Source organism: Rhipicephalus microplus, chromosome X, assembly GCF_043290135.1.
Source record: "Rhipicephalus microplus isolate Deutch F79 chromosome X, USDA_Rmic, whole genome shotgun sequence".
NCBI lineage: Eukaryota > Metazoa > Arthropoda > Arachnida > Ixodida > Ixodidae > Rhipicephalus > Rhipicephalus microplus.
In genome coordinates, this window is record NC_134710.1 from 1,047,624 (window position 1) to 1,071,120 (window position 23,497).

General features: G+C 41.6%; 3 protein-coding genes across 6 annotated transcripts in view; 1 reads left to right on the forward strand and 2 right to left on the reverse strand.

Moving 5' to 3' along the window:
- The window catches only part of Unc-115a (actin binding LIM protein Uncoordinated 115a), a 424,168-nt gene that overhangs the window by 40,884 nt on the left and 359,787 nt on the right, over window positions 1–23,497 (reverse strand). The gene's annotated exons all lie outside the window — the stretch shown is intronic.
- LOC142761611 (uncharacterized) lies at window positions 9,432–14,273 on the reverse strand. Of its 3 annotated transcripts, none has more exons than XM_075881667.1 (5): window positions 14,059–14,273; window positions 13,131–13,244; window positions 12,922–13,071; window positions 12,589–12,657; window positions 9,432–12,062 (listed from the first exon to the last, which is right to left on the reverse strand). In XM_075881667.1, exons 1-5 carry the CDS (start codon window positions 14,269–14,271, stop codon window positions 9,882–9,884), a joined length of 2,727 nt encoding a protein of 908 aa, XP_075737782.1. In that variant the 5' UTR covers window positions 14,272–14,273; the 3' UTR covers window positions 9,432–9,881. The 3 variants fall into 3 exon arrangements, with proteins under 3 accessions (XP_075737782.1, XP_075737781.1, XP_075737783.1); XM_075881666.1 differs by having other exon boundaries at window positions 9,432–12,065; XM_075881668.1 differs by lacking the exon at window positions 9,432–12,062 and having other exon boundaries at window positions 12,373–12,657.
- LOC142777350 (uncharacterized) lies at window positions 14,410–20,704 on the forward strand. The gene is made up of 8 exons (XM_075881671.1): window positions 14,410–14,812; window positions 16,339–16,451; window positions 16,537–16,852; window positions 17,838–17,974; window positions 18,131–18,269; window positions 18,792–18,866; window positions 19,011–19,131; window positions 20,547–20,704. The coding sequence occupies exons 1-8, from the start codon at window positions 14,410–14,412 to the stop codon at window positions 20,584–20,586; spliced, it is 1,344 nt and encodes a 447-aa protein (XP_075737786.1). The 3' UTR covers window positions 20,587–20,704.

Consider the following 23,497-nt stretch of genomic DNA (forward strand, 5'->3'; position numbering starts at 1 on the left):
ATAAAAAGTCCACTGATCCTTGAATATGAGCTTAATATCTAAAAACAAGTGCTTTTTCCAGCGGTAGCTCGTAAGTAAAACATAGACCCTTCCCATACTTGTTAAACTTCTTTAAAACGTCCACATTATCGTTCGTGCTCATTTTCTTGTCCAGAACAACCAGAAAATCGTCTACGTACTGAAAATTTTTAATACTCCATTGTTCTTAAACGGCTCAGACCCTTCCCATACTTGTTAAACTTCTTTAAAACGTCCACATTATCGTTCGTGCTCATTTTCTTGTCCAGAACAACCAGAAAATCGTCTACGTACTGAAAATCTTTAATACTCCATTGTTCTTAAACGGCTCTAACAGGTCGCGGTCAATGTAGGCTAAAAAATGTTACATAAAACAGGGGAAACAGGGGCCAATACAAATGCCTTCTCTTTTCAGATAAAACCCTTGTCAAACCCTATGAAGGTGTATTTAAGACAAAACTCTAAAAGCGACATAAAATTATCAATACTTAGACCCGTTGAAATTTTAAAGTCAATGGCTGAATTCTCTAGAATACAGTCCATTAAGTACTTAAAAAGTTCAACATGTGAAACAGAATAAAACAGATCTTGTACATCCACTGAGGCTAGCCTGGTGCTGGCATTCGCATGACATGCCCAGGCAAGGTCGTGCACGCAAGTGGTGTTGTGTCATTTCGGTGTTCTCTGTATTGTACTGCTCGTTTCTGTAGGATGAATCCCTTTATACGCACGTTTGGAGAGGCTGGCATAGATCATGTATCCTAACACCAATACACACTGTCGCATCGTTGCAACTGCTTCAAGAGATGATGCACTAAAAACGTGCCAAGCATTGTCAGGGCTGGCACTGGCATGATGAGAGTACGGCTAGAACACCTATGCAAACCAAGTGCGGGCAGCTTAGTCTTGCATCTCACCTGACACCAAGTTAAAAAAATAAATATATAACATGCACAGATTCCATTTATAGCTTTTAATATTTCTGCTCACTTTAATACTTCTATTCAAGCAACAGATAACACAAATTACGCATGTTGCCTCAAATAATTCTCGCTGCGTCACACACTCCTTGATGTATGTCACCTCACCCTGTTGAGGTGCGCGCCAGTGAGGTGAAGGGCAACCAGCGTTCAGTCTGACATTTCACCTCTTTCTGGGGCACGTAGCGTCACAAATCTTGACAGATGAAGTTGTGACTTCTCTTGCCTGCTAGGAATGCTCAAACCTGGTGAGGGTCTCTTTAAGGTGTTCGCAGACAGAGGAGAAGTTGTCTCAGTGCGATTAGACCTGGTTAATACGAGGCTAAAGAACCCTTCACGCCTATAGCGGTCTGGCTGTTTGCTCCTGTGCTGCTCTTCTCAGCTATGCAAAAAAAAAAAAAAAAAAAAGAGACCCAGAAGCGTGTTCATTCGATGGCGGATACTTAACTCAGCATGCTGGACAATAAAAGGAGAGACCCTGGTCTACAAACCGTGCAGGAAAATCTTGCATGGCTTTGCTAAACCATTGGCACATTTTTACCATAGACACAGGTCCTGCACGTTACACATTTTTTCGACAATTTGTATCTTTCTAAAAATTTATTGTACCTATACTTACGATTTGAGGGCCTAAAACTATGTCTTGCCTGCCCATTTTCGGTGCATAAAATGAAATTTTTAGTGATTATAAATCCAGCCTCTAGTCATCACCACCAACACTTGAGCCTACCCACAACAGTGTCCGTGATTTTTAAAGCTTAACGGTGAACTCTTTTCTTGTGAACTAATTGCCTTGTGTGACTCAGGTTTTGTTTTGTATTCTCCATGCTTTATATTTCTTCTCTGTCTATTCTTATTCTCTGTAAATAGTGTGTTCATTCTGTGTGTGAACATACAGTCTCGCTTCTTTTAATGACTCTAATGTCATCACTATCCTGTATTAAGATGAAGTGCATTAGCTTCATGACAGTATTGTAAAATGTCTTGCTTAAATAAGTTGCAATAAAATCTTTGCTTGATTTTCCAGTGTGTCCTCCAAAAGTCATTTGGCCGTGAGATTCTTGTGACACTCGTATTAGGAACCTGCATTCTACCATTATTGAAAACCATTTCTTCTATACCATCCCAGAGGAGCTTCCTGACATGTTTCTCTGAGTTTGCAGATAACAGCAACCTTGATATCGCATCTGTGTCCGGTAGCTTGTGTGCAACACTGAAAGTAAATTGTTGTATCTTACTGGCCCACCTAGTGAGTCTTCCTTTCGGTTTCGATAAGTTGAGTATATGCGTCAAAGGCTTGGTTGTCCGTGAATAGCCTAAAGTTTCATTCGTCAAGGTACGTTATGAAATATCTTAAAGCCATGAAAACAGATAGTGCTTCCTTCTCAGTAGTCAGTTAGTTGATCTCTGTCTTGGTGAACGCGTATGAGTAGTACCCAAGTACTTTGAGTTGTCTTTCGGCCAGCTCACTCCCATGTCTTTGGTATAACATGGCACCTGTCCCATAATATGAAGCACCAGTGTTCAGTTCAAACGTCTTGGTCAAATCCGAAATTATTAAAACTGGATTTGACGAAGTTGTGTTGATGAGCTCACTATACCTTTCCTTGCATTCTTGTGTCCACATGAAAGGATTGTCCTTTTATGTTAGCAAAGTCAGGCACTTGGTATTTATGGGGTAGTCCTTTACAAAACCTGCAAAATGTTCGGCTAATCCTAAGAATACACGAAAAGAATGCACGTCATAAGGCTTCGTTAGCTGAGATATTGCATTTTATGGACTTCTCTTTCATGCTCTTTGTACGTCCATCAAAAGCTTTTTGCAAGAAGCTATGGCATTCTTCCAAAATTCACTTTTTATTTAATATCGATTTTCAACCTTGCTTGACTTAACGAGTTTAACACCTTGCAGAGATCCAAGCAAAGTTCATGCATATTTGGTCCATGGACCCGCTGCATGAACTCAGCCGACAGTAGATGGACTCTCACAAAACCCTTGGAGACCATTTATTCGAGACTTCCTAGCTAGAAACGTTATGAAGTACGGTGTGCTGACATTTTTTGGAAGGTCGGTGGCAACGTCTCAGTCTTCTTGGTATTTCTTGATGAGCCGCTGGCCGTTGTATTCTTGGGCAATTGTAAACAGCGCCCACACTGTCCTAACCTATGCAACTGCGTCAAAATGTAAAGTTCTTTTGTTAATGCACCACTGTAAATGTTACTCCTGAACTGGACTTTTCTTCTCTTTCTCTTCTGTTGCTCTGCCGGATGGTAATTCTCTTCTTCCTCTGATTGTCACACCATATTCGATACGGATCTCAGAAACAGGGGTGGAAGTGGAACAGGGTATGTGGGTTTGGGAGCAGTCGTGTGAGAGGGCAAAAGTGCCTTCTGTAGCAGGCTTGGAGTACCCAGAAAGAAGTTTTGGAGCAAGATTGAAGCAGCCAAAAAGGTGTTTTCAAAAAAGTTCGGAGCAGTCTGAGACAATGTTCAGATCAGATGCAGCTGTGTTTCACACCACTTGTGAAGAAACATTTGTCTAATTTTGCTAATTCAGACCCCAAACTCAGTTACACATTATAGAAAAAAGCTACTTTGTGCTCTCTATCATGGTTCTGGTGACAGTAATGATGTTTAGGCCCCTATATACAAAAAAAAAAAAGAAAAAAAAACAGTCCGAGTTGTTACGAGTGCTTTATACGAAAATCATTCAGAACCACTTTTCCATGAGTTGCATCTGGTTTCACTTCCAAACCTATTCGAGATGAGATCGGGCTATAGGTGGCTGCACCGTCCTCACAAAAGTGTGGATAGGTAGTCGGCGGCGCGTATACATATATATATATATATATATATAATCGTCCCAATTGTCACACAACATAATTTCAAAAAAGTGGAATGGCTTCACGCAAAGCCAATCTAGAGCATATCATTCCCAGTATATTGAAGTATCCACTACTAATTTTTCATTATTGACTATAACCTAATTATGCTAATCATATTTCTAACTAAAAAAGTACTTGCCTAATTATCAAAATGTCAGTGAGCCAGATCTGCAGATATTGAAATAACATCCAGCTGTGCTACTTTCAACAGCGTAATAATTGCGTGCTCATTTTTTTTGTGTAAATAAAGGAAGCCCATGAAATATGAAAAATAACACGTTACTGCGCTCACACCTGGAAAAGACAGCAGCGCCCTCGAATAATCTTTCTGGACGCAATCGTTCTCCCTCTTTGCCGCTTCCAGAAACAGCGTTTCATAGTTTTGCAGGGATTCCTTTCGCTTGATTGTACAGTCGCAGCCACTGTTAAAGGTAATGCGACACGTGTGGCTGCTTCTTCGAGCCATCAAGTGGGCGCGGCGCAAAGTATTGCAGCGCAAGCACAATGGGCACCAGAGGCGGAGTTGGCTGCGTATCATGTGCTACGCTGCCTCCCATTTCGCACACACACAATCTAGGATTCATTGCTTCAGACGAAGTGGGAGGCACTGTAGCAGACTATGCGCAGCTAACTCTGCCTGAGGCGCTGATTGCTCTTGCGCCGCAATAGTTCGGAGGGCGCCCGTCGTGGCACTCTGCGGAGTGCGGTCACCCGCCCAGTGTTCTCTCTAAAAGTGGCCGCAAGAGTGTCACTATCACCATTCATATCTCACGGTCAACTGTTCACATTGATCACACGACCGGATCACTGTTCTGATTAGAGCAATGAAAGCCTGACTGTGCAAGATCAAGGCAGCATGTTTCTTAGGGCAGGAAGTGGCAGATAGCACAATCCGTATTTTTTATTTCTTTATTTGCTTCATTACTACTGGCTATCTCAAAGTGAGCTTGTTTGAGAGCGCTTCTTTCTCATGCACACAACGGTCTAGTCCCGTGTTACTTTTTGTACTTCATGGGCTTTCTTTATTAACAGAAATAAATGAGCATGCAATCAGTACATTGTCAAAAGTAGCACAGACAGATGTTTCGACATGTGCACATCTGCCTGTTTGACAATTTGATAATTAGGTGAGTACTTTTTGAGTTACAAACGATTAATACTAATTATTATTGTATATAATAAAAAAAATTGCAGCCGCTATCACAGTACACTGGGAACAATATTCACTAGCTTTTCTTCGTGTAGCACCATTTCTTTTTTCTTTTTTAAAATCGCATTGCATGATAGTTGGGACACCCTGTATACAGGTCATTTTTTATCAAGCGCACCACGTCCATTCTCGAGAGTCTCCGATCATGCTGAAGAAAATTGTGCAGGTATATGCGAGTGAGAAGCAGTTATAGAATGTTACATTTTGTAAAAAATAAGTTGTGTAGGTTAGAGGACGCTTCAAATTTTAGCCACCCAAGTGAAACAGAGTTGCGCTAAATGGTTTGTATAATATTACTGGTTTGGGCAATTAATACAAAATAATTTTTTTCCCTTATAATCTCAAGGCGGTAATCTTTTATGACTATGATAGCTCATTCACTTTACCATTCCGTATTTTTTGCCTTGACAAAAATTGCAATCTGCAGCATGTTAACAGTTTTTTATAGACAGCACACATTTTTTCCATAAATAATATGTTTATGATGATGATGTGTGGTGTTTTATGGCGCAAGGGCCATTTGATGGCCAAAGAGCGCCACGTAAGTCGACAAGTGATGTGAACAATGATCATGATAGATGGCTGTAAAAGGGCCTTAAAATTCCTCGGGCTAACGCGGGTAAAAACATAGAAGCATTAAAACTATGACATTGACGTGAAATATGTGCAATAATACTAAATGGCGAAACGTCGTAATAGTGGGACAATGAAGGAGATGTAGCCACGGCGGCAGCGACCTCTCTTCAGAGATGGTGCTACGGAGCGCCTGGGTATATGACATTAAAAGTACGTACATCTGTTAAAGAGGCCAGCAATGATTTATGAGGAAAAAGGGGTTTTCTGCCGATGAACATTGATGGGTGCAAGGGTATCTGTTGTCGGTAAGCATATAAAAAGTGCTTTTTTCTGAGAAAATCTAAATCATTGCACTGAACGAGGATGTGGAGAACCGCTCACGGTTCTCCACATCTCTCACACAATGGTGCATCGCCACCAGACAAAAGGTATGAATGTGTCGAGTGTGTGTGTGTCCTATCTGTAGTCTTGTGTGACTTCCCAGTCAAAAAAAGTGAATGGGTCCAACTGGTCATACCAGTTCCCATGAATTGGTCCCAAATGGCATTAATTGGAAGCCAACTGGAATGCTGAACTTCAATAGGAAAGACCAATTGGACCTTATAGTTCCAATTGGCCAGTCCAATTGGTTCACCGCTGACCATTTGATCTCCAATTGGAATGCTTGTTAGTCCAATTGGCTGCCCACATTCCAATTGGAAAACCATTGGAACAGTGCATTCCAATTGGCCTCCCAATTGGCATCCCAAATGGTGTGCTTGTTGGTCCAATTGGTTGTACAACTACAATTTGGGAGAGTGTTGGAACATTGTTCTTTCAATTAAAATTTGTTTCATATACATAAAAGTTGATATTTGTTATTTACATGGCAACTTAATTTGCTATAGGCCAGGGCAGAATTCCAGGCTCAAGTAATTGTCATGATTCTTATATATTGGAGTCAATTGAGCCATGTATACATATTTTGAATTGAAAACTTCATTGTAGTGTGCATTAGGTTATGTTCTTCAGTCATTTATGTTCCTTATAAGCAACTTTTTTTTCTAGAGCTGTGGCGTTTACTATAAGGTACATTTTAACTCAAAACAGTGGGACAGTTATAGCATTAACAGTTAACATGAGTTTGAATATGGTACAATTAAAAATGCAGCTAGTTCTGCTGGTTTGTGACCTATAGCTGTGCTCATAGAAGCAGTACTTTCAGTCTCCTGCTGGGTGATTGCCTGGACAAAAATAGGCCCATTGCTACATGCAAGCTTCATCACTTGTTTTTGTCATTTTTTTTTCTTGGATATTTTGTGTAGACGAAGTAATAGTCACTGATGTGGGTATAAAATTAAAGGTTGAAGTTGGTGCACGAAAGCTGTAGTGCAAACGGAGTGTAAAAATCCAGCACAGCACACATGTTGTGGGAATTAGTCATATGCGAAGCAGTCAGCATGCGTCAGCCAATGCTGGAAATTTCATTTTGAGCCTTCAGCGTTACGAGGTGGATAGACATCTTTGTCCCAATTGATTAGCTCTGTGCATATTGTAGACTTTCCAGGCACATCAAGTACACTGACGCGTGAAAGGTAGCTTATGGCACAACATAACATCAGTGTTCCCATTGGAGCTTGCACTTCAGTTATATTACCATGAAGTGCATGCTATCGAGTGATGATGTGCTTATATACAGACAAGTGCAACCCTTGAATATTGCTCGCACAGTCCTAAGTGCACATATGTAAAGCTTATCACATTGATATAAAACAGGAAAGCCAACTCTGCAACTACTTTGTCCTGACAAGGTATTTTTCATTGTACAAGGTATCTTTCTAAAGTAGTTTGAAGCAGTGACTGAGTGGAGGCTGCCATGCAGAATTCCAGGGTTTGATTCTGGCTTCACCCACGATTTTTATTTTTTGCTGCCATCTGGATATTTCGCGACATGAGCTCATTCACACTGTTGTGTTAAGATTTCCAATGTCTGGGCTGATATAGCCTGTGAATCACTCACAGCTAGTGGTGTGTGAATAGTGAAATTTCATCTTTGATTCTAATGACGCCGAATAGTGGCCAAAATATAGAATACGTAACATTTTATTGAAAATTGAAAGGAAGAACAAATTAATGAAGTCAGCTTGTATCCTCAAGCACATAACGCAGTAAGTGAATGCTGCCGAATGACAACAAATTGTCCTATAATAATACTGTTGTCCTTCATCGTTCCAAGTGCTTCATGCCCAAAAATGGCAGCATTTCTTGCCTAATTATAGGTCTTGATATATCTTAATGGATAGACTATGCAACCTCTTTCTGCACAGTAGTGCTTTTGAAATTAATGAAATCACAGCAGTATAACCTTGGTGCTGTTTGTACAACAGAAGACAACCACGCATTTCCGAGAAAAGCTCGTGGCATTCCACCACAATATGTTTATTAAAATGGGCAAAAATACAACAAGTCCAGGCATAAGAACACTCAAACAAAACACAAAAATAATAATATGCATGAAATATATGTACATATGTAAAAAATAATACACAAATGCACAAAATTTGCACATAGTTGCATCTGAAATTAAATTACAAATTAACAGTGCACATAAAATTTCACAAGGTATAGCAACTTGAATGACATATGCCACTCTGACAAAACTGAGTGCCGAATACCCACTGCACACTGGCCATGACGTGCTTGCATTTAGGCAACTCAGACAATTTTAAGAGGTCAATGGATTTCCGTAAAATTTGCTGGTTAGCAATTTCCTTTACGTGACCTGCAGTTTCTGAGCATGCATGATCTTAGTTTTTCCTACGTTTAATTTAGTTTCAATAAAGTTCAATTGTTAGGCGGCGCTCATACTGTGTCCTCGTCCTGCGAGATGTCGTGTTCGCACCAAGTTTCAATGTACGGTCACTCACACCAGTGTCACTAGAGCTGCAATGCTGCTCATGTGCACAAACCCAGCTTGTAGTGCTATTATTTCACATAATGATGCCACAGAAGCATGGCTTTCATTATATATGTATCAAGAGTACAATGAGCAGCCACTGTACCTGCTTATGCAAACAAATGCACCAGTTGTTTTGCACTATCACTAGCACTCTTCCAAGGAAAATGAGCAAATGGAGAAAGCAGTGCCCCATAATCTCTTAGTGATTACACCTATGGCTTACTCAAAAAGGGCTAAAACACCTAAAATAGCTTGCTTAATTTTGAATGGCCTGGCAAAACAGAAAGAATTTACGATCGAAAACGATACATTCGAGAGTACACAAGAATATGTATACCTAGGACAACTACTCATGGGAGAACCTAACCACAAAAAAGAAATTCACTGAAGAATAAGAATGGGCTGGAGCACATTCGTCAGGCACTCTCAAATAATGTCAGGAAATCTGCCACTATCATTAAAGAGAAAAGTATACAACCATGGCATACTGCCAATTCGGATGTATGGTGATAAACCATGGAGAATAATGAAACAGCTAGAGCGAAAGCTGAGGACCACGCAGCGTGCAATGAAACGTAGAATGGTAGGAATAACAATGAGAGACCGGAGGATGGTAGCATGGCTAAGAGAACAGACAGGAGTTGCAGATGTCCTAGCTGACATCAAGCGAAAAAAATGGACCTGGGCTGGTCTTGTAATGGGCTGGAGCACATTCGTCAGGCACTCTCAAATAATGTCAGGAAATCTGCCACTATCATTAAAGAGAAAAGTGTTCACCAGACAACTGGTGAACAATAAGAGCAACAGAATGGTTACCAAGCGATGGTCAACACAGTTGGGGAAGGCAGGGAGTTAGACAGAGCGACATAATTCGGAGGTTCCCAGGAATAAAATGGAATTAGCTCGCACAGGATATGGTAAACTGGAGATCATTGGGAGAGGCCTTCAACCTGCAGTGGACTAACACAGGCTGAGAATGATGATGATGCCCCGCCGCGGTGGTCTAGTGACTAAGGTACTCAGCTGCTGACCCGCAGGTCGCGGGATCAAATCCCGGCTGCGGCGGCTGCATTTTCGATGGAGGCGAAAATGCTGTAGGCCCGTGTGCTCAGATTTGGGTGCACGTTCAAGAACCCCAGGTGGTCGAAATTTCCGGAGCCCTCCACTACGGCGTCTCATAATCATATGGTGGTTTTGGGACGTTGAACCCCAAATATCAATCAATGATGATGATGATGATGATGAATTAGGGAACATAGAATTGTCGAAGAAGACTACAGAGAAAGAGTGCTGGGAGGTGCACATACATATGAAACATTTTCCACATTGATTAATACACTAACACTTCTTATTTCTAGAGGCTGAATAATTACTGTAGGAGACTGTTTGAATAACACTTTGTGCACATGGTTAACGGTCACCAAGTCATACTTTACTGGTCGGCACCGAAGTTTCCAGACACATATGCATGTGTTATCACCACTTGAAATGATCTTTTCAATAATGGCAAATGATCCATCCAAGAGTTGAACAACTGAAGTATTAGTCTTTTTCTTTGACGCGTACAAGCAGTCTGTCAGGATTGAACCGTTTACCATCATTCTTCTGTACTTTACAGAGGGTGGCAGAATTTCTTGCTCAGGTGATGAACAGGCTGGTGGAATACAAGAACCACTTCCAAAAAAACGGGTGCCATCACTGCTGCTTTTGCTTTTGTGAGTGACCTTGGCATCAAAAGAATTGCAATACAGCACCACGCTAGGGCTGGCAGTCAGATCCTGCAGCTCCATTACAGTGTTTTCAATCTGCAGAACTCTACACAGCTGGTGTGGAATTCCATTTGCAGCTTTGATGGCCTCTTTGAGGCTCCCATTTCCCGATTCAAATGGAAATGCGGAATGTGCCCACAGGGGTCCCCAGTCGTGGATACTCTTGACAATATGTGTCAGCTGGTGCATGTTATATGTCATGAAAGCTTTTCCAAAAAGCATTTCTGAGCGCACATGAAACTCTAACAAGAGTTTCTCTGCTCTGTTAACTTCAGCAGTTTCGATACTGCGCTGCAGCATAATATGTAAAGCTTCCACCAAGCATGCCCAATGCTCAAGGTATCTTCTCTCCAGAATACCATGGAGCACTGGGATGCTGTAATATAGTATCCAATTCTCCAGCTCTTTAGCTTTCCACCATCTCCGCTCTTTTGTTGCTCGCGGCAATCTTTTCACGTCTCTCGGTGGCCTGATAGCCAAAAGCCTCTCATCGACCATGTTTTGCTTGCGACTGAGGGAGTAGGCATAACCTGATGACTCAAACCACAAGTCTAAAAACTGCCGTGCTACACCGAGTAAAATACAGTGCATGTAGTCAGGGACAAAGCCTGATACGATATTAAAATAGGGCAGGCCGATCAACGGAGATGCTGTTTTAACACCATTAACAGTCACACCTTCCCTAACTGCAGTCATCATATCTTCGACCATCTGGCTTTCAGTGCGCTCAGTGGGGTTCAATGGTTGAACAGGGTACTTAGTAGAACCACCAGCTCGTTCACCTTTCTGCAGACACCAGTTACATCCGAAATAACCATTAAATTGTGTGACACCTTGCATAGGTGCCCTGGCAACAGAGTCAACTGCACAACAAATGCAATAAGCTTTGTATGTCTGCAGTTGACCCTTCCGCTCCAACACAAAGCCATTTTCACTGAGGTGGCTCATTTCCTTTACAAATGTGTTCTGAAAAAGCTCCATATTTGGTTTCTCCTTCCAAAACCACAATGCCGCAAGGACGAGTTTTGACATTCTCTGTTCAGCTGGGATCTCATTAACAATTAACTGAATAGGCCAAATGGACGTGCCACTTGATTTGAACAGCGGTGTGCCATCGGCATTTAGGGTGAAGGTGATTCTGGGCCCACACTGCTGTGTTGAAGCTGCGAATTTGTGGTACATTTCACCATCACATAGATCACCCAGTGAGCCATCATGGTGAAGTGGCTTTGTTAGGTCAAGGAGTGCACAGTCTTTCAACAATCTTTGCAACTGTGATTCCACATCAAGAGTCACAAAAAAAGGCATATCAGATAGACTGGAAACACTCGTTCTGTGCCCACACTGTATGCACTGAAAAGAGGCATTTGTTTCAGCATTTTCTATATGTGTGAAGCATTTGGGGCAAAAACAATAATATGTCATGGTTGTGCCAGTTTTGCTCAAAAGTTTGGAGAGCTGGTACCGTGAATCAGGCAATATTGGATGTTCGAAAATTCTGTTAATAAGGTCCAACATGCTGGTCAGCCCAGTGAATGACAAATTATTTTTCACAGCGTGCTTCAGCACCATGAGGAGAATGTCACCTCTGGACAAAACCACTCTTTCAGTGATAACATCAGTAAATAACTCTCCAAACTGCGACTTGCCACCATGACTCGGCCCCGTGGGACTGTTAGGCATTTGCTGCTGAAAGGAGAAAAGAAATAATTGTTCAAAATGGCAGCACTCGACTGAGACTTCACAATTAATTATCCAAGTCAGCTAGAAATCGATCCCTCTTTTCTCGACAAATGATGCCATATATCCCAATTTCTGTGCCACATACCCACGTCCATGACGGTTGGCTGATTTGCTGCATATAGTTACCGTGGCCGCCGCGGGATGCCGCCATGTACCCCCCTCCCTCCGTGCACTTGTGATTACACTGACAGTAAGCCACGCATTTGAAGAAAAACAAGAAGGTGCTCAAGGTCATGATGCACAATGATAAAGGGGCACATGTTCTTGCCCCCTTGTCATCCCCCTCCCTGCACTGCTTTCACAAACATAGCGCTGTGTGTGTGTGAGCCTTCATTGTGTCTTCGTTTTCAGTGAGCTCTTACCGTTCATAAATTCTGCATTTCCAATGCCTAAACAAGCTAAGTGATCCCCCAGCAGTTAATGACATCAGCCATGTTTGTGTAATTTTTGCAACTTCCGATGGACCTACCATGTCATCTTCTGAAGGCAGCTCTCCAGGATCATGTTGCTCTGAACCATCCTCATCAGACATGGACAGCTGCAAAACAAATAGAGCAGAGAAAACACAAAAACGATGAAACCAAGAGAAAAGGGAACTCGTCAGAGATCGGCACCACCTCGACGTGTGACAAAGCCATGTTCGATTTTTAGTGCAAAATCTGCAATGACACCACATATGGAGACACAACAGGCACAAGTGCTGTCATGCCTCTGCGATGTCACCGCATATTACTAAATACTCCGAACAACCACTTCTGTTATACAAAAAAATACCCACATAAATATAGATATGTGTGCATACCTCTTCATCATTTAGCAATGTGTCATGGGAAACCATCGGGTTGGCATGCTGTGGCCTATCATTGGTTGCTTGCAGTTCTGGAGTAGTGGGACTGACCGGAGCAGATGTCACCCTGGAGGCTGCTGTGCTACAAGCATCGCTTGAAGTTTCCTGCAAGAAAACAGCTTATTAATAAAAATGCACTTAACGTCTCGAACATACTACCTCACCTGTTCATCCTCACTACTCAACGTATCAGTTCGAAGTATGCCATTTATATCTGTCGAGACTGAAGCTTGTCCTGCTGCTTCATCATCAGACGAGGATGTGTCCATAGGCACCTCCTGAATGCGAAGAAGTATCTTAGACATATGTGCACGCCTTAAGTCGAAGCTTTACTGTGTAAGCTCCTATCTAATGTATCGTAATAGAGAAAGGTTTTTGTTTGTTTTTGAGAATGACAGCATCAGTTCTCATTGGGTTTGTTGCATTTAAACCCAATGCTAATAATAATATTGGGTTTACTTAGACAAAAACTTAACTCAATGACTGACTCAGCAATGACAAGTGACATCACAATTTTGCTAATAACAAACCCAAGGCACGCAAAATCGATTAATTACGCATTAATGTAAAATATAACTAACCTGTAGGCAAGATATTCGCAAAACTCCTGCGAACATTGTTACCATTTTACGTAAGCCGTGAATTCAGACAGAAAAGTCCGCTTTAAATGTTCTAACAGATGCAATGTACTGAACTGCTACAACTGCTTTCAATGCCCTATTAGAGATTTGTTAAAAAAAATTTTAAGTCAATGTTAAAATCGGTTACAATGACCCGCTCAAATAGCGGCTGCCATTCACAGCCGCTTTATTTGTACTCAAATGTCGCAGCAATACCAGTTTGCTCACTACCAGTTGTTCACTAAACAGTAATTTACAGCGTGGTTCGGTACCGCCAAGCGAGCGATATCTGCCGTCAATATTTACGTTCACCCTCGGCAACTACATGTGCGGACAAACGCAGGTTGTTCGCCCACACAAACTGTTGTTAATACGCTAGGCGTGTTATGCGAACCAAGACATGCAGTCTCGTGTGAGTCTTGAACACCAGCGCCAATTGAAGGCGTTAGAACAAAAACAAAGGTAAACTTACACGCTGTTGGCAACCCCTCTCAGTACTTCTCGGTAGCACAAAGTCCGATCCATGGTTGATATATCGTTTATATGGGCCTCTCTTCTTTCTCTTTGGAAGTTGATACATTATGACCGCATTAGACGATTTGTTGGTGCACGTGTGGATGCTCCTCAGATTGTTGTTGAGCGCACAACCGAACACCACTTCAGCACAACGGCAACCATGGCACATCCTGACTGGTCAGCGTCACAAAAGATGTCCAGTTTCGTATTTCAATATTTCATTTATTACTGTAATATCTGTACATCTGGTAAACCAATATATACTCATAAAACCTAAATAAAATGGACATATTAATATTGAAGTCATATGCGTCTATGTAGCACGATGTGTTTACGTGGAAACCTGTATCTGCCAGTCGGCTTGAAGTACGAGCTCGCGGCTCGCGCGTACGTTTACATTCAGCACGTGCAACGGCAGTCTGACCGCTGGCCGCAGATTTGCGTGCGATCCTGCGAAGTGATCATTCGGCTGCGTATCCTCTTTGTGTTTTTTTCGTGCACTAACGGCACAGTGTACTGCAGAATGATCACGCACGCTAAAGTACGTTACGAAGACGATCGGAAACTTGCGATTGTGGATGTTGGCGACATCGAAAACTTCAAACCAGAGCACGCGAAGGACTTCAAGTCCAAGTTCTTCTATTCTGTAAAGTGGACCGATCCGGACGGGACCTCTGATTACTACCGGGCTCGGATCCTAGCTTTGGGAGGTAAGCTCTTCGTTTGCGACCCTGGCACACATTTATTTTGCCTTGTCAAGTTCAACATTAAGTGCATTTTTGTGTTCCGCGGTGCGCATATGCCTATCGTTGATGCTATCCGGTGCGTGCGGTCGGTCGGCAGGTATAATTTGATTAATGAAACATAATTTTGTCTTGAAATGAGCGTAGTTCAAATATAGTCTTGCAACTTCCGTTATTTATAAATAGGCCTAATGAAGCTAGTGTATAAAAATTACTATATATACTCAACTGTCTTTTGCGCTCTTGCAAATGCAATTAATATGCCTAAAACTTGTTGCTAAGTGAGATGGATATCTAAGGGATCGCCTTTCTTTCTATTCTTCATGCGGTACAGCACAACTCGATAATATTCCTTAAAATGTATGCACTGATCCAGATCATAGACCCCTCTCCTCCAACTTTTGACGCTATTGTCTGCGAAGCTTCCAGCGTACGGCACGTGGCAAACTTGTTGAGTCCTTCCCAGCTGCCTTTATGTTTTCAGAATACAGTAAAAGCTCGTTAATTCGAACTCGAATGGGACTATAAAATTGTTCGTATTAAGTGGAGTTGAAAAATTGCGCAGGCGCTAGAATGAAGACATTGTTCCACACTGTGTGGAGAACCCAGAGAAGCCACCTCTGGACTCGTTCCCGCAAACTAGGTGATACTACATGTTTGTGGCAGGTAATTTCATAAATTAAATTCAGGCTGTGACAGCAAGAGAATTTATTGATCAGTCAGTGATACACCAGAAACAAGCATAGACTACAAAGAACAGACTACAAAGAACACAGGACAGAGTTTAACAGAACGAGTGCAACCGTCAAGTGGTCTTATTTTCATGCGTAGTGAATAATAAGGCTAGTTGATGCTTGCGCTCAGTCTGTAAAACTGCGTTCTTTGTAGTAGTCTTCATAGCGGCGCCCTTCCATAAGTGCATTCAACTATTATGTAGGTCAAATAAAATAATTATTTTTGATCATCTGTGTTCATGCAATAATCATTAATTCATTATCTTCACCATAGCAGTCAGATCCCCCCTCCCCGAAATAAAAAAAAAAAAGGAACCAGGATTTGCGTGTATATATATATGTATATATTGCGTATTTGACCTCTCCTTACACAAATGCATATACGCAAACATCTAGAGCTCAGTTATACAGTATATACAGTAGTCTTATGCAAAGACAGTTAATGAGCACATGTTTTATGGTTGTGATACTACGCACATATATATTCTCCCTGCTTCTGTTTAAGGCTTACATGCATATAGAGCATGAACTTTTTTAATATTGAAACAAAGACTACCGGAAATTTCAAGGATCCTTTCATATAAGTAGAAGGCTTATTTAAGTGTACACTTAGCATAATATTCCTTCCCACTTAATCTGTTGTCACTCTTCTGTGTTTTTCTTTATACTTGCAGTGCAGCCTAGTCGCACATCCATGGCTTATAATGAAATTATTTCCTCGTAACATTTTTCAATGTGTACGACCTCAATATTTTCCAGAATCTGAAGACGACTTGGAGGGGGAGGGAGGAAGCCGGCAGAGGCCTAGGTTTGAAAAAATGGCTTATTCACCTGACGGCGGAAGTGAGGATGAAGATGATGTCCAGCCAGAGGTACTTGTTTATGCAGTGCCATATCATTCTTTATGCATTGCACAACTTAAACAGCCTCATAAGACATTTTTTTGTTTGTGTACAGCGTCCCGTGAAAAAGCCCTCTGGCCCAAAACAGGAGCTCTTGGACATGCTGAAGAGAAAAAAGGATGACATCTGCCGAAAGGAGGAAACAGCTACAAAGAAACAAAAAAAGAGGGAGACCTATGACGATAGGGGCAGCCTAGTCAGTGAGCTCAAGAACAAGCTACAGAGGCTTGAACAACTGATGGATAGAAAGAGCAAAAAAATAGAGCAGCTCCAAAACAAGAATAACACATTAGAAAAGGAGGCCATGGAGCTGAGGCGGCTTAATGTGAGGCTGCAGGAAAAAATTCTGACAGCCTTAGATGAAGGCAAAGGTATGGAATTCGGCTTTTCGTAGTTTTGTGGCTTCTGTGGCTGCTATGTACGTAGACTTATTTGTAATTTGTATGCCAGTAGCATGGTCACACATTTTTTTTTTTTTTTTTCAGGTTTGGGGGGGAGGGGGCACTCAGCTATGCTTTATGTATGTTTATGCATGCATTTGTATGCGCGTTTATACACATGCCAAACTGAAATTTCAGGGGGGGGGAATTATGGGCTTCCTTAAATTTAAAGCTATTCCTTACAATTTCAAACCACAAAATCGAACGAAGTGATGTTTGTGCATACTACCATGTTTACACATTCTTACGATAAGGAGCGAGTTTGCTTATTTAAGAAAATTACAAAAAAATATAGGGTATTGCAGTTATAACATGAGCTCGCCATCCTATGTTGGAGAGCTTCTCTTCTGACCAGTGGTGACGACCTTGCATAGGACCACAAAAGGCTTTTCAAGTCAGCGGAGCATGAAAGAATTTGTCGCACTTCTTCATCACCCAACAACTATATGCTCATTTACGCCTTGATGCCACTGCCTATGATTTTCGAATATCTTTGGACAGTTTATTGTTTTATTGTTAAGCAAATCCTTTTGCATTTTCTTCATGTTTTACCAGGCAGTGGTTGCATGTGCAAAACATTGCATAGATCCAACACGTCCATTGTCACTTAGAATGCTCTTTGAAGGTGCTTTGAAACAAAATAATAAAATTGCTGTTTTATGTGTAGCCTGGTTTCACATCTAATATGAGGTGCATTCTCAAATTGTTAGTTACAAAAAAAAAAAAAAAAGAAAAAAACTCAAGTTAATACAATACTTGCATTTGGTACAATTTCTTTGATGTAGCTATATTTTGGGTGAGAGCCTTGATATTGAAACTCATATGTTTTGAATGTTGATTGCTGACAATGCTGTCTTCTTAAAGTGACTTGAGTTCTGCTGTTTGTAGTGAGCCTCGCTTCATGTTGATGGTGCAGGCAACAGTAGAGCTGCGTGCTCAATTAAGAGCAAACCGGAGCACTCAAGGATGGAGCTCATAGATATTGACATGGATGTGATTCCAAGGGAGACAACACCGCCACCAGATGATTGCCCAAGAAAAGAGAATGCCACGGTAATGTGCATATCTAAAGGGCAGCTTCAGGAATTTTTAGTTTTGCATACAGTTGTCGTTGTAGGTGAAATTTTTTTTGTGCTTGCTTAACTGTAAATGCTGCTTTTTCAGATGGTTGTTATGATTTTTTTTTTGCAATACATTCCTCTGATGCAGGTGGACATTGGCAGTGGCCTTCGAATAAATTCTTGTGCGTGGAGTCACATCCAGGGCCATCAAAAGGATTCTCTTTTTGTGAAAGACCTGCTTCTTGGAATTTGGCCAAAGGAGCAGCTGAAAAACCGCTCTTTGCAAGGTATGTTGCTGTTCTATAGATTTTTTTTTTTATAACGACAAAGCTCTTTAGGCTAGCCTTATTCTGTTCAAGGCAAAGAAATTCCTAGGTGGGTATGTGCCACAGGAATTGGCCAATCCCCAATGCAAGTTCAGCAGGTGCAAGTGTTAAATGAAAACTGCTTGACGGAGTGGAGCATGTCAAACATGGGAGAGGAAGAAAGAGAACTAAGAGGAGTAAAGGCATAAAATGATCGAAAGACTAGACTCGGAGAAAGAGATAGAAAAGCAGAGAGCAAGACAAAGAGAAACAGGAAGAGAGTGAGAGACATAGATAGAGGAAGTAATCAGTAGAGAGAGAAAGGAAGGGAAGAAAGAGCAAGAAAGAAACCGAGAAATTAAAAGGAGCAACAAGGAAGGCTGCCCCGCTCCGCTGTTTCTTCAGGCTTGGCACCACTAATGCGAAGCTGCCATAATTTTTTTTAGCGCTGTGAACTAGAAGTAGCAGTATTATAGTTAACCACTGTTCATTTGTGTCTTGCAGGAAAGCGGTGTCCACGATTTCCGGATCGGCCTGCAAAAACTCCACTGACGCCTTGGAAAGTGGAAGTGATGCGGGGTAAGTGTCCATGCTTTTTAAGATATTTTGGTGTAGACTGTCTTTGTTCATTCTGCCTCAGACCATATTCTTATAGACTCCATTTTTGTTTAAGAACTGTTTCTTCTTGCCAGTTAGTGATGCCCTGTGAACCTTTTGTTTTAGATTGTTACAGACGGCGACTGCAGCGCCAAGGTATTCCTGAAAACCTTGTGCCTGCTGCACTCAAGCAGCTAAACCATTTTGTGGTGGAGAAGCTGGCAGACCTTGAGAGGATGGCAAAACGGTGAGATGCAGTTGTAAATGTGTTTTGATGAATTTCAGGAAGGTTCTTGTATGTAGTTTTAAATGACATGCAGCCTTGTAAAAAAAAGTGTTCAAAGCATCATACTGATTAAATGCCATGCCAGTGCATTTACTCACACCTGTGAAGTATGTGTGAGATCATGTGGTAAAAACTAGTCTTGAGCTCCTAGCACATCAAGTTAGCACTTTACTCACATCTGAGCAGGCCCAAATTCTAGGCTGACCCCCTAAGGTTTGAAGCCAGAAAAAAGAAAAGAAAATGTTACCTCAAATGTAGACCCAGCAGGAAAACGTTTACAGTATGCAAAAAACTCAAAACACATACAGTAGAACCCAGATATATATATAGAGCCATAAAGGAGATTGCAAAATAGTTTGATATGGCAGCAAAGCAGACAACTCGTCCAGCTTTCTCCTGTGTGTGTTTGTGTGTACAATGATTCTCTGCTGAACAGTGCTGTTCTCTTGAAACCCGGCGCCTGCTACAATGTGTAGCCTGCTATGTATGGTCACAATATTACTGCACTGGGACCCCTTTCCGTGCTTGTTTACTATGTCAGTGTCTGTGCAGTAACATTTTCTTGTGCGTAAGCGTTCACTTCTGACAATAAGCGGGTGTTGCGTGCATCATTTTGGGCCAATGTGGCGGCTATGCTTTTTTGTGCAGTTAAGGCGGTTTTAGCTATTCCACCATGGCACCAACGCATTTGGGTTGTTGCATATTAGCAGTATGCAGTAAGTTTAAATGGCGCTGTGCCTTACATGCTGCTAAACAGGTAGTCGAAAATGCCTAGTGCAATAGGGCTGTCGGCAATCCGTTGCACTCTCATGTTTGTCAGTGGCTGCTATCACATTTGCAGCCATCGCCACATGTGCTTAAGTCTTAATCGATGGCCAGCCGGTGCGTCCAAATGAAAATGTGAAATATTTTGCACAGTACAGCATGCTACTGGCCACACCTAGAGTTGCGGGGTGCACCTTGAATCAACAAGCTTATGAGCCTTGATGGCATGATCAATCCATGGTTATTATGCTGGTGGAAACAATTACTGCTATCACTCAACTGTAACAATTTTTTAAGTACTCAAATATAAACCAACCCGACAGTATTTGAGTTTGAGAAAGACTATTGGCCTAGATTTGCGTAAATATGATACACACTCTGCCTACAGCAATAAGCAATGTCATTACCTATCCCTAATATTCTGACAGGTCCATTTCTAAGGATAGTTCTGCAGCAGGCTACCATTGAAAATGTTGCAAAGGGCCAGCTCTCATGCCTTGAAGTCGTAGTGTGGTTCAAGCACCACAATGTCGTTGCATCATGTGTATATGTAACATTAGCGATGTGAACTTGTAACTTTCATGCACTTGTGTATTTTTCAACACTTTCAGGGAGAAGGACAACCTTAAGCCACAGGAAAGCTGTGAATAAGGCCAGCAAATTCCAAGGTCAAGAGTAAGCCGTGCCTGCAAATTTGGTCTAGTCATTTTCCAGTCAACTTTTGCAATACTTGTACAAGTAATAAATTATTGTAAATCAAGTACCTTCATTTTATGGTTTTTATTTTATGCATGTGCAATACACATCACTCACGACCAAGCATACCGGATCATTTTGGTCAGGATGAACATTTTTGCTTTAACAATTTGGTGTGCTCTTTGCCCATGTATTTCAGCCAAACACCAATTTGTAATGGAAGAATGTTAGGTTCAAGCTAGACCAAGCTAGAAGTTCACTTCAAATGGTTGACCAGTTGCACACCAGCCAGCTCTAACTGGATGACCATGTACATTCAACTGGCTGACCAATGGCGCACCAATCAGCTTCAATTGGATGACCTGTTGGCACCAGTTGGCTTGAACTGGATCACCACATGTTTTCAACTGGTTAACCATTTGGGCACCAGTCAGCTTCTATTGGATGACCTGTTGGGTGCCAGTTCACTCTAACTGGGGGACCATACGTTTTCAACTGGTTAACCAGTTGGACACCAATTCACGTGAGCTGGTTAACCGGTTGGCTTTAACTGGATCATTATGTGTTTGACTGGCTGACCAATGGCGCACCAATCAGCTTCAATTGGATGACCTGTTGGCACCAGTTGGCATGAACTGGATCACCACATGTTTTCAACTGGTTAACCATTTGAACACCAATTGTCATTGACTGGTTGACCAATTGCACTCCAGTATCTTTAATTGGATGACCATATGTGTTCAACTGGCTAAACAGTTGAGCACCAGTTGGCTTTAACTGGATCACCATACGTGTTCAACTGGTTAACCAATTGGGCGCCAATCAGCTTCTATTGGATAACCAGTTGGCTTTAACTGGATAACCATTTGGACGCCAATTTACATTGACTGGTTGAATAGGTGGACACCAGTTATCTAGAATTGGTTGACCAATTGGACACCAGTTAGCTTTAACTGGTTGCAGTGAAAAGAAAGCTGGGCACCAATTAAGATTCGGTTACGTCCAGTTAAATATAATTGGAAAACCAATTGGCCACCGGCACTGTCCAAATGGTTCACCAATTGGACGTAAACTGGTCTACCAATTGGATATAATTGGTACGCTCCCAACTGGTGGCGAAATTCCAATTGGTCGAGAACCAATTCGTAGCAATTGGTATTTGTCCAATTGGACCCATTGATTTTTTTTGACTGGGTTCCCTTCCTGTTACTTAGTCATGAACCCCAGTACGATGTATTTTCTGTCCGGTTCATCGAAATCTCATCTGCTGACCTCTTGATTGTTCATATTGTAGTGTTGTAGAAAACTCGCTATCATATTCATGCAGCAAATTGAATGCTATTCGTAGGGAGTGTTACTACGGGTGAAATGTTTTCGTTTTTGCTATGTGGCCATATTGAATGGCATTCAGATGGCACAACTATGTTTTTCTTTGTTGCCAGCGGCTCCTGCCAAGCACATTTTTTTGCAAGCTGTCCTCTGCATCAGCGATGAAGTAGTGCATGGCCGGAGTTTCTGTGTCGTGGAACTTCGTTCGTCATCGAACATGGTGCATGTAAATATCTTCACCGAGAAAAACAATTTGTATTGTTTTATCATGATAGAAGTGTGTTAATGAATGTTGCCATCATTGAAAATACAATTTTTTATTCCTGCATGGACTGGTAGCACTAAGTCGTATTCAATGACTATAGCAGGAGTGGGTATACAAGGTGTAGTTTGTACAAAGTTCTAAAATGCTGAGCTTTCATATAAAAAAGACAGTTGAAGAGAGCATTTATTAGAATTACAAATTTCATTCAGTAACAATTAAGTTCCACCAGATATCATTCCACTGTTGACTGGTTCTAGAAAATAAACTATAAGTATTAGTACAAATATAAACAATGAAAGAAAAGTTTCGCTTATTGCTGTTTTTTGTAACTGTAGGTTGTGTATGAGGTAGATTTATGTTATAGGAAAAATAAAGGCACATTAGTATTTTTGACAAATGCTGGACATGCAGTAGATTTAGTTGCAAATTGTCTGGTGGCTCATTGCTGCCTTGACTCAGCCGCTCACTGTGCAGTTTTTCAGTCAGTCACAAGATTTGTACGTATAATATGTGTAGAAATAGGTTGTCATCGAAATTACAAAGCAATACAAGTGGAAGTGGGTATAATGTCAGTGTGGTGATGAGTATAAAACACACACAGGTTCGAACGTCGGTCACCTAGCTTGTATTGCTCTATGGTCACTGACACGAATGGTTATGTGACTGGTGCTAGTTTTATGTCGCATTGAGTAGTTAAAAACCTGGTTATGACCGGAAAGCTCCTTTGCTTGTGTACTTGATGGTTAATGGTTTCAAGACAGTTTTAAAGCCCTGTCACAGTATCAGTGTCATTTAGATACTGGACCCGGCGTGGTTCATTTAAAAATACAGCTGGCCACGTGAATGCGCGAAACAGTGGCACATGCATTGGGTGCATGTGAGCACCGCATTGAAAACTTTAGGAGATAGTACGTGTAAGGAGCATTGCAGATGGCCTGCCATGGTGGTCTAGTGGTTAAGATACTCGGCTGCTGACCCGCAGGTCACGAGATCGAATCCCAGCTGTGGCGGCTGCATTTTCGATGGAGGCAGAAATGTTGTAGGCCCGTGTACTCAGATTCAGGTGCACGTTAAAGAACCCCAGGTGGTCTAAATTTCCGGAGCCCTCCACTACGGCGTCTCTCATAATTATGTGGTGGTTTTGGGATGTTAAACCCCACAAATCAATCAATCATCAATCAAGAAGCATTGCAGACAACACAAGCTTCTCCAATCTATGGTTTGTAGTGCATTATATGATGGTGACTACGAAAATTACGACCGCGTATACCT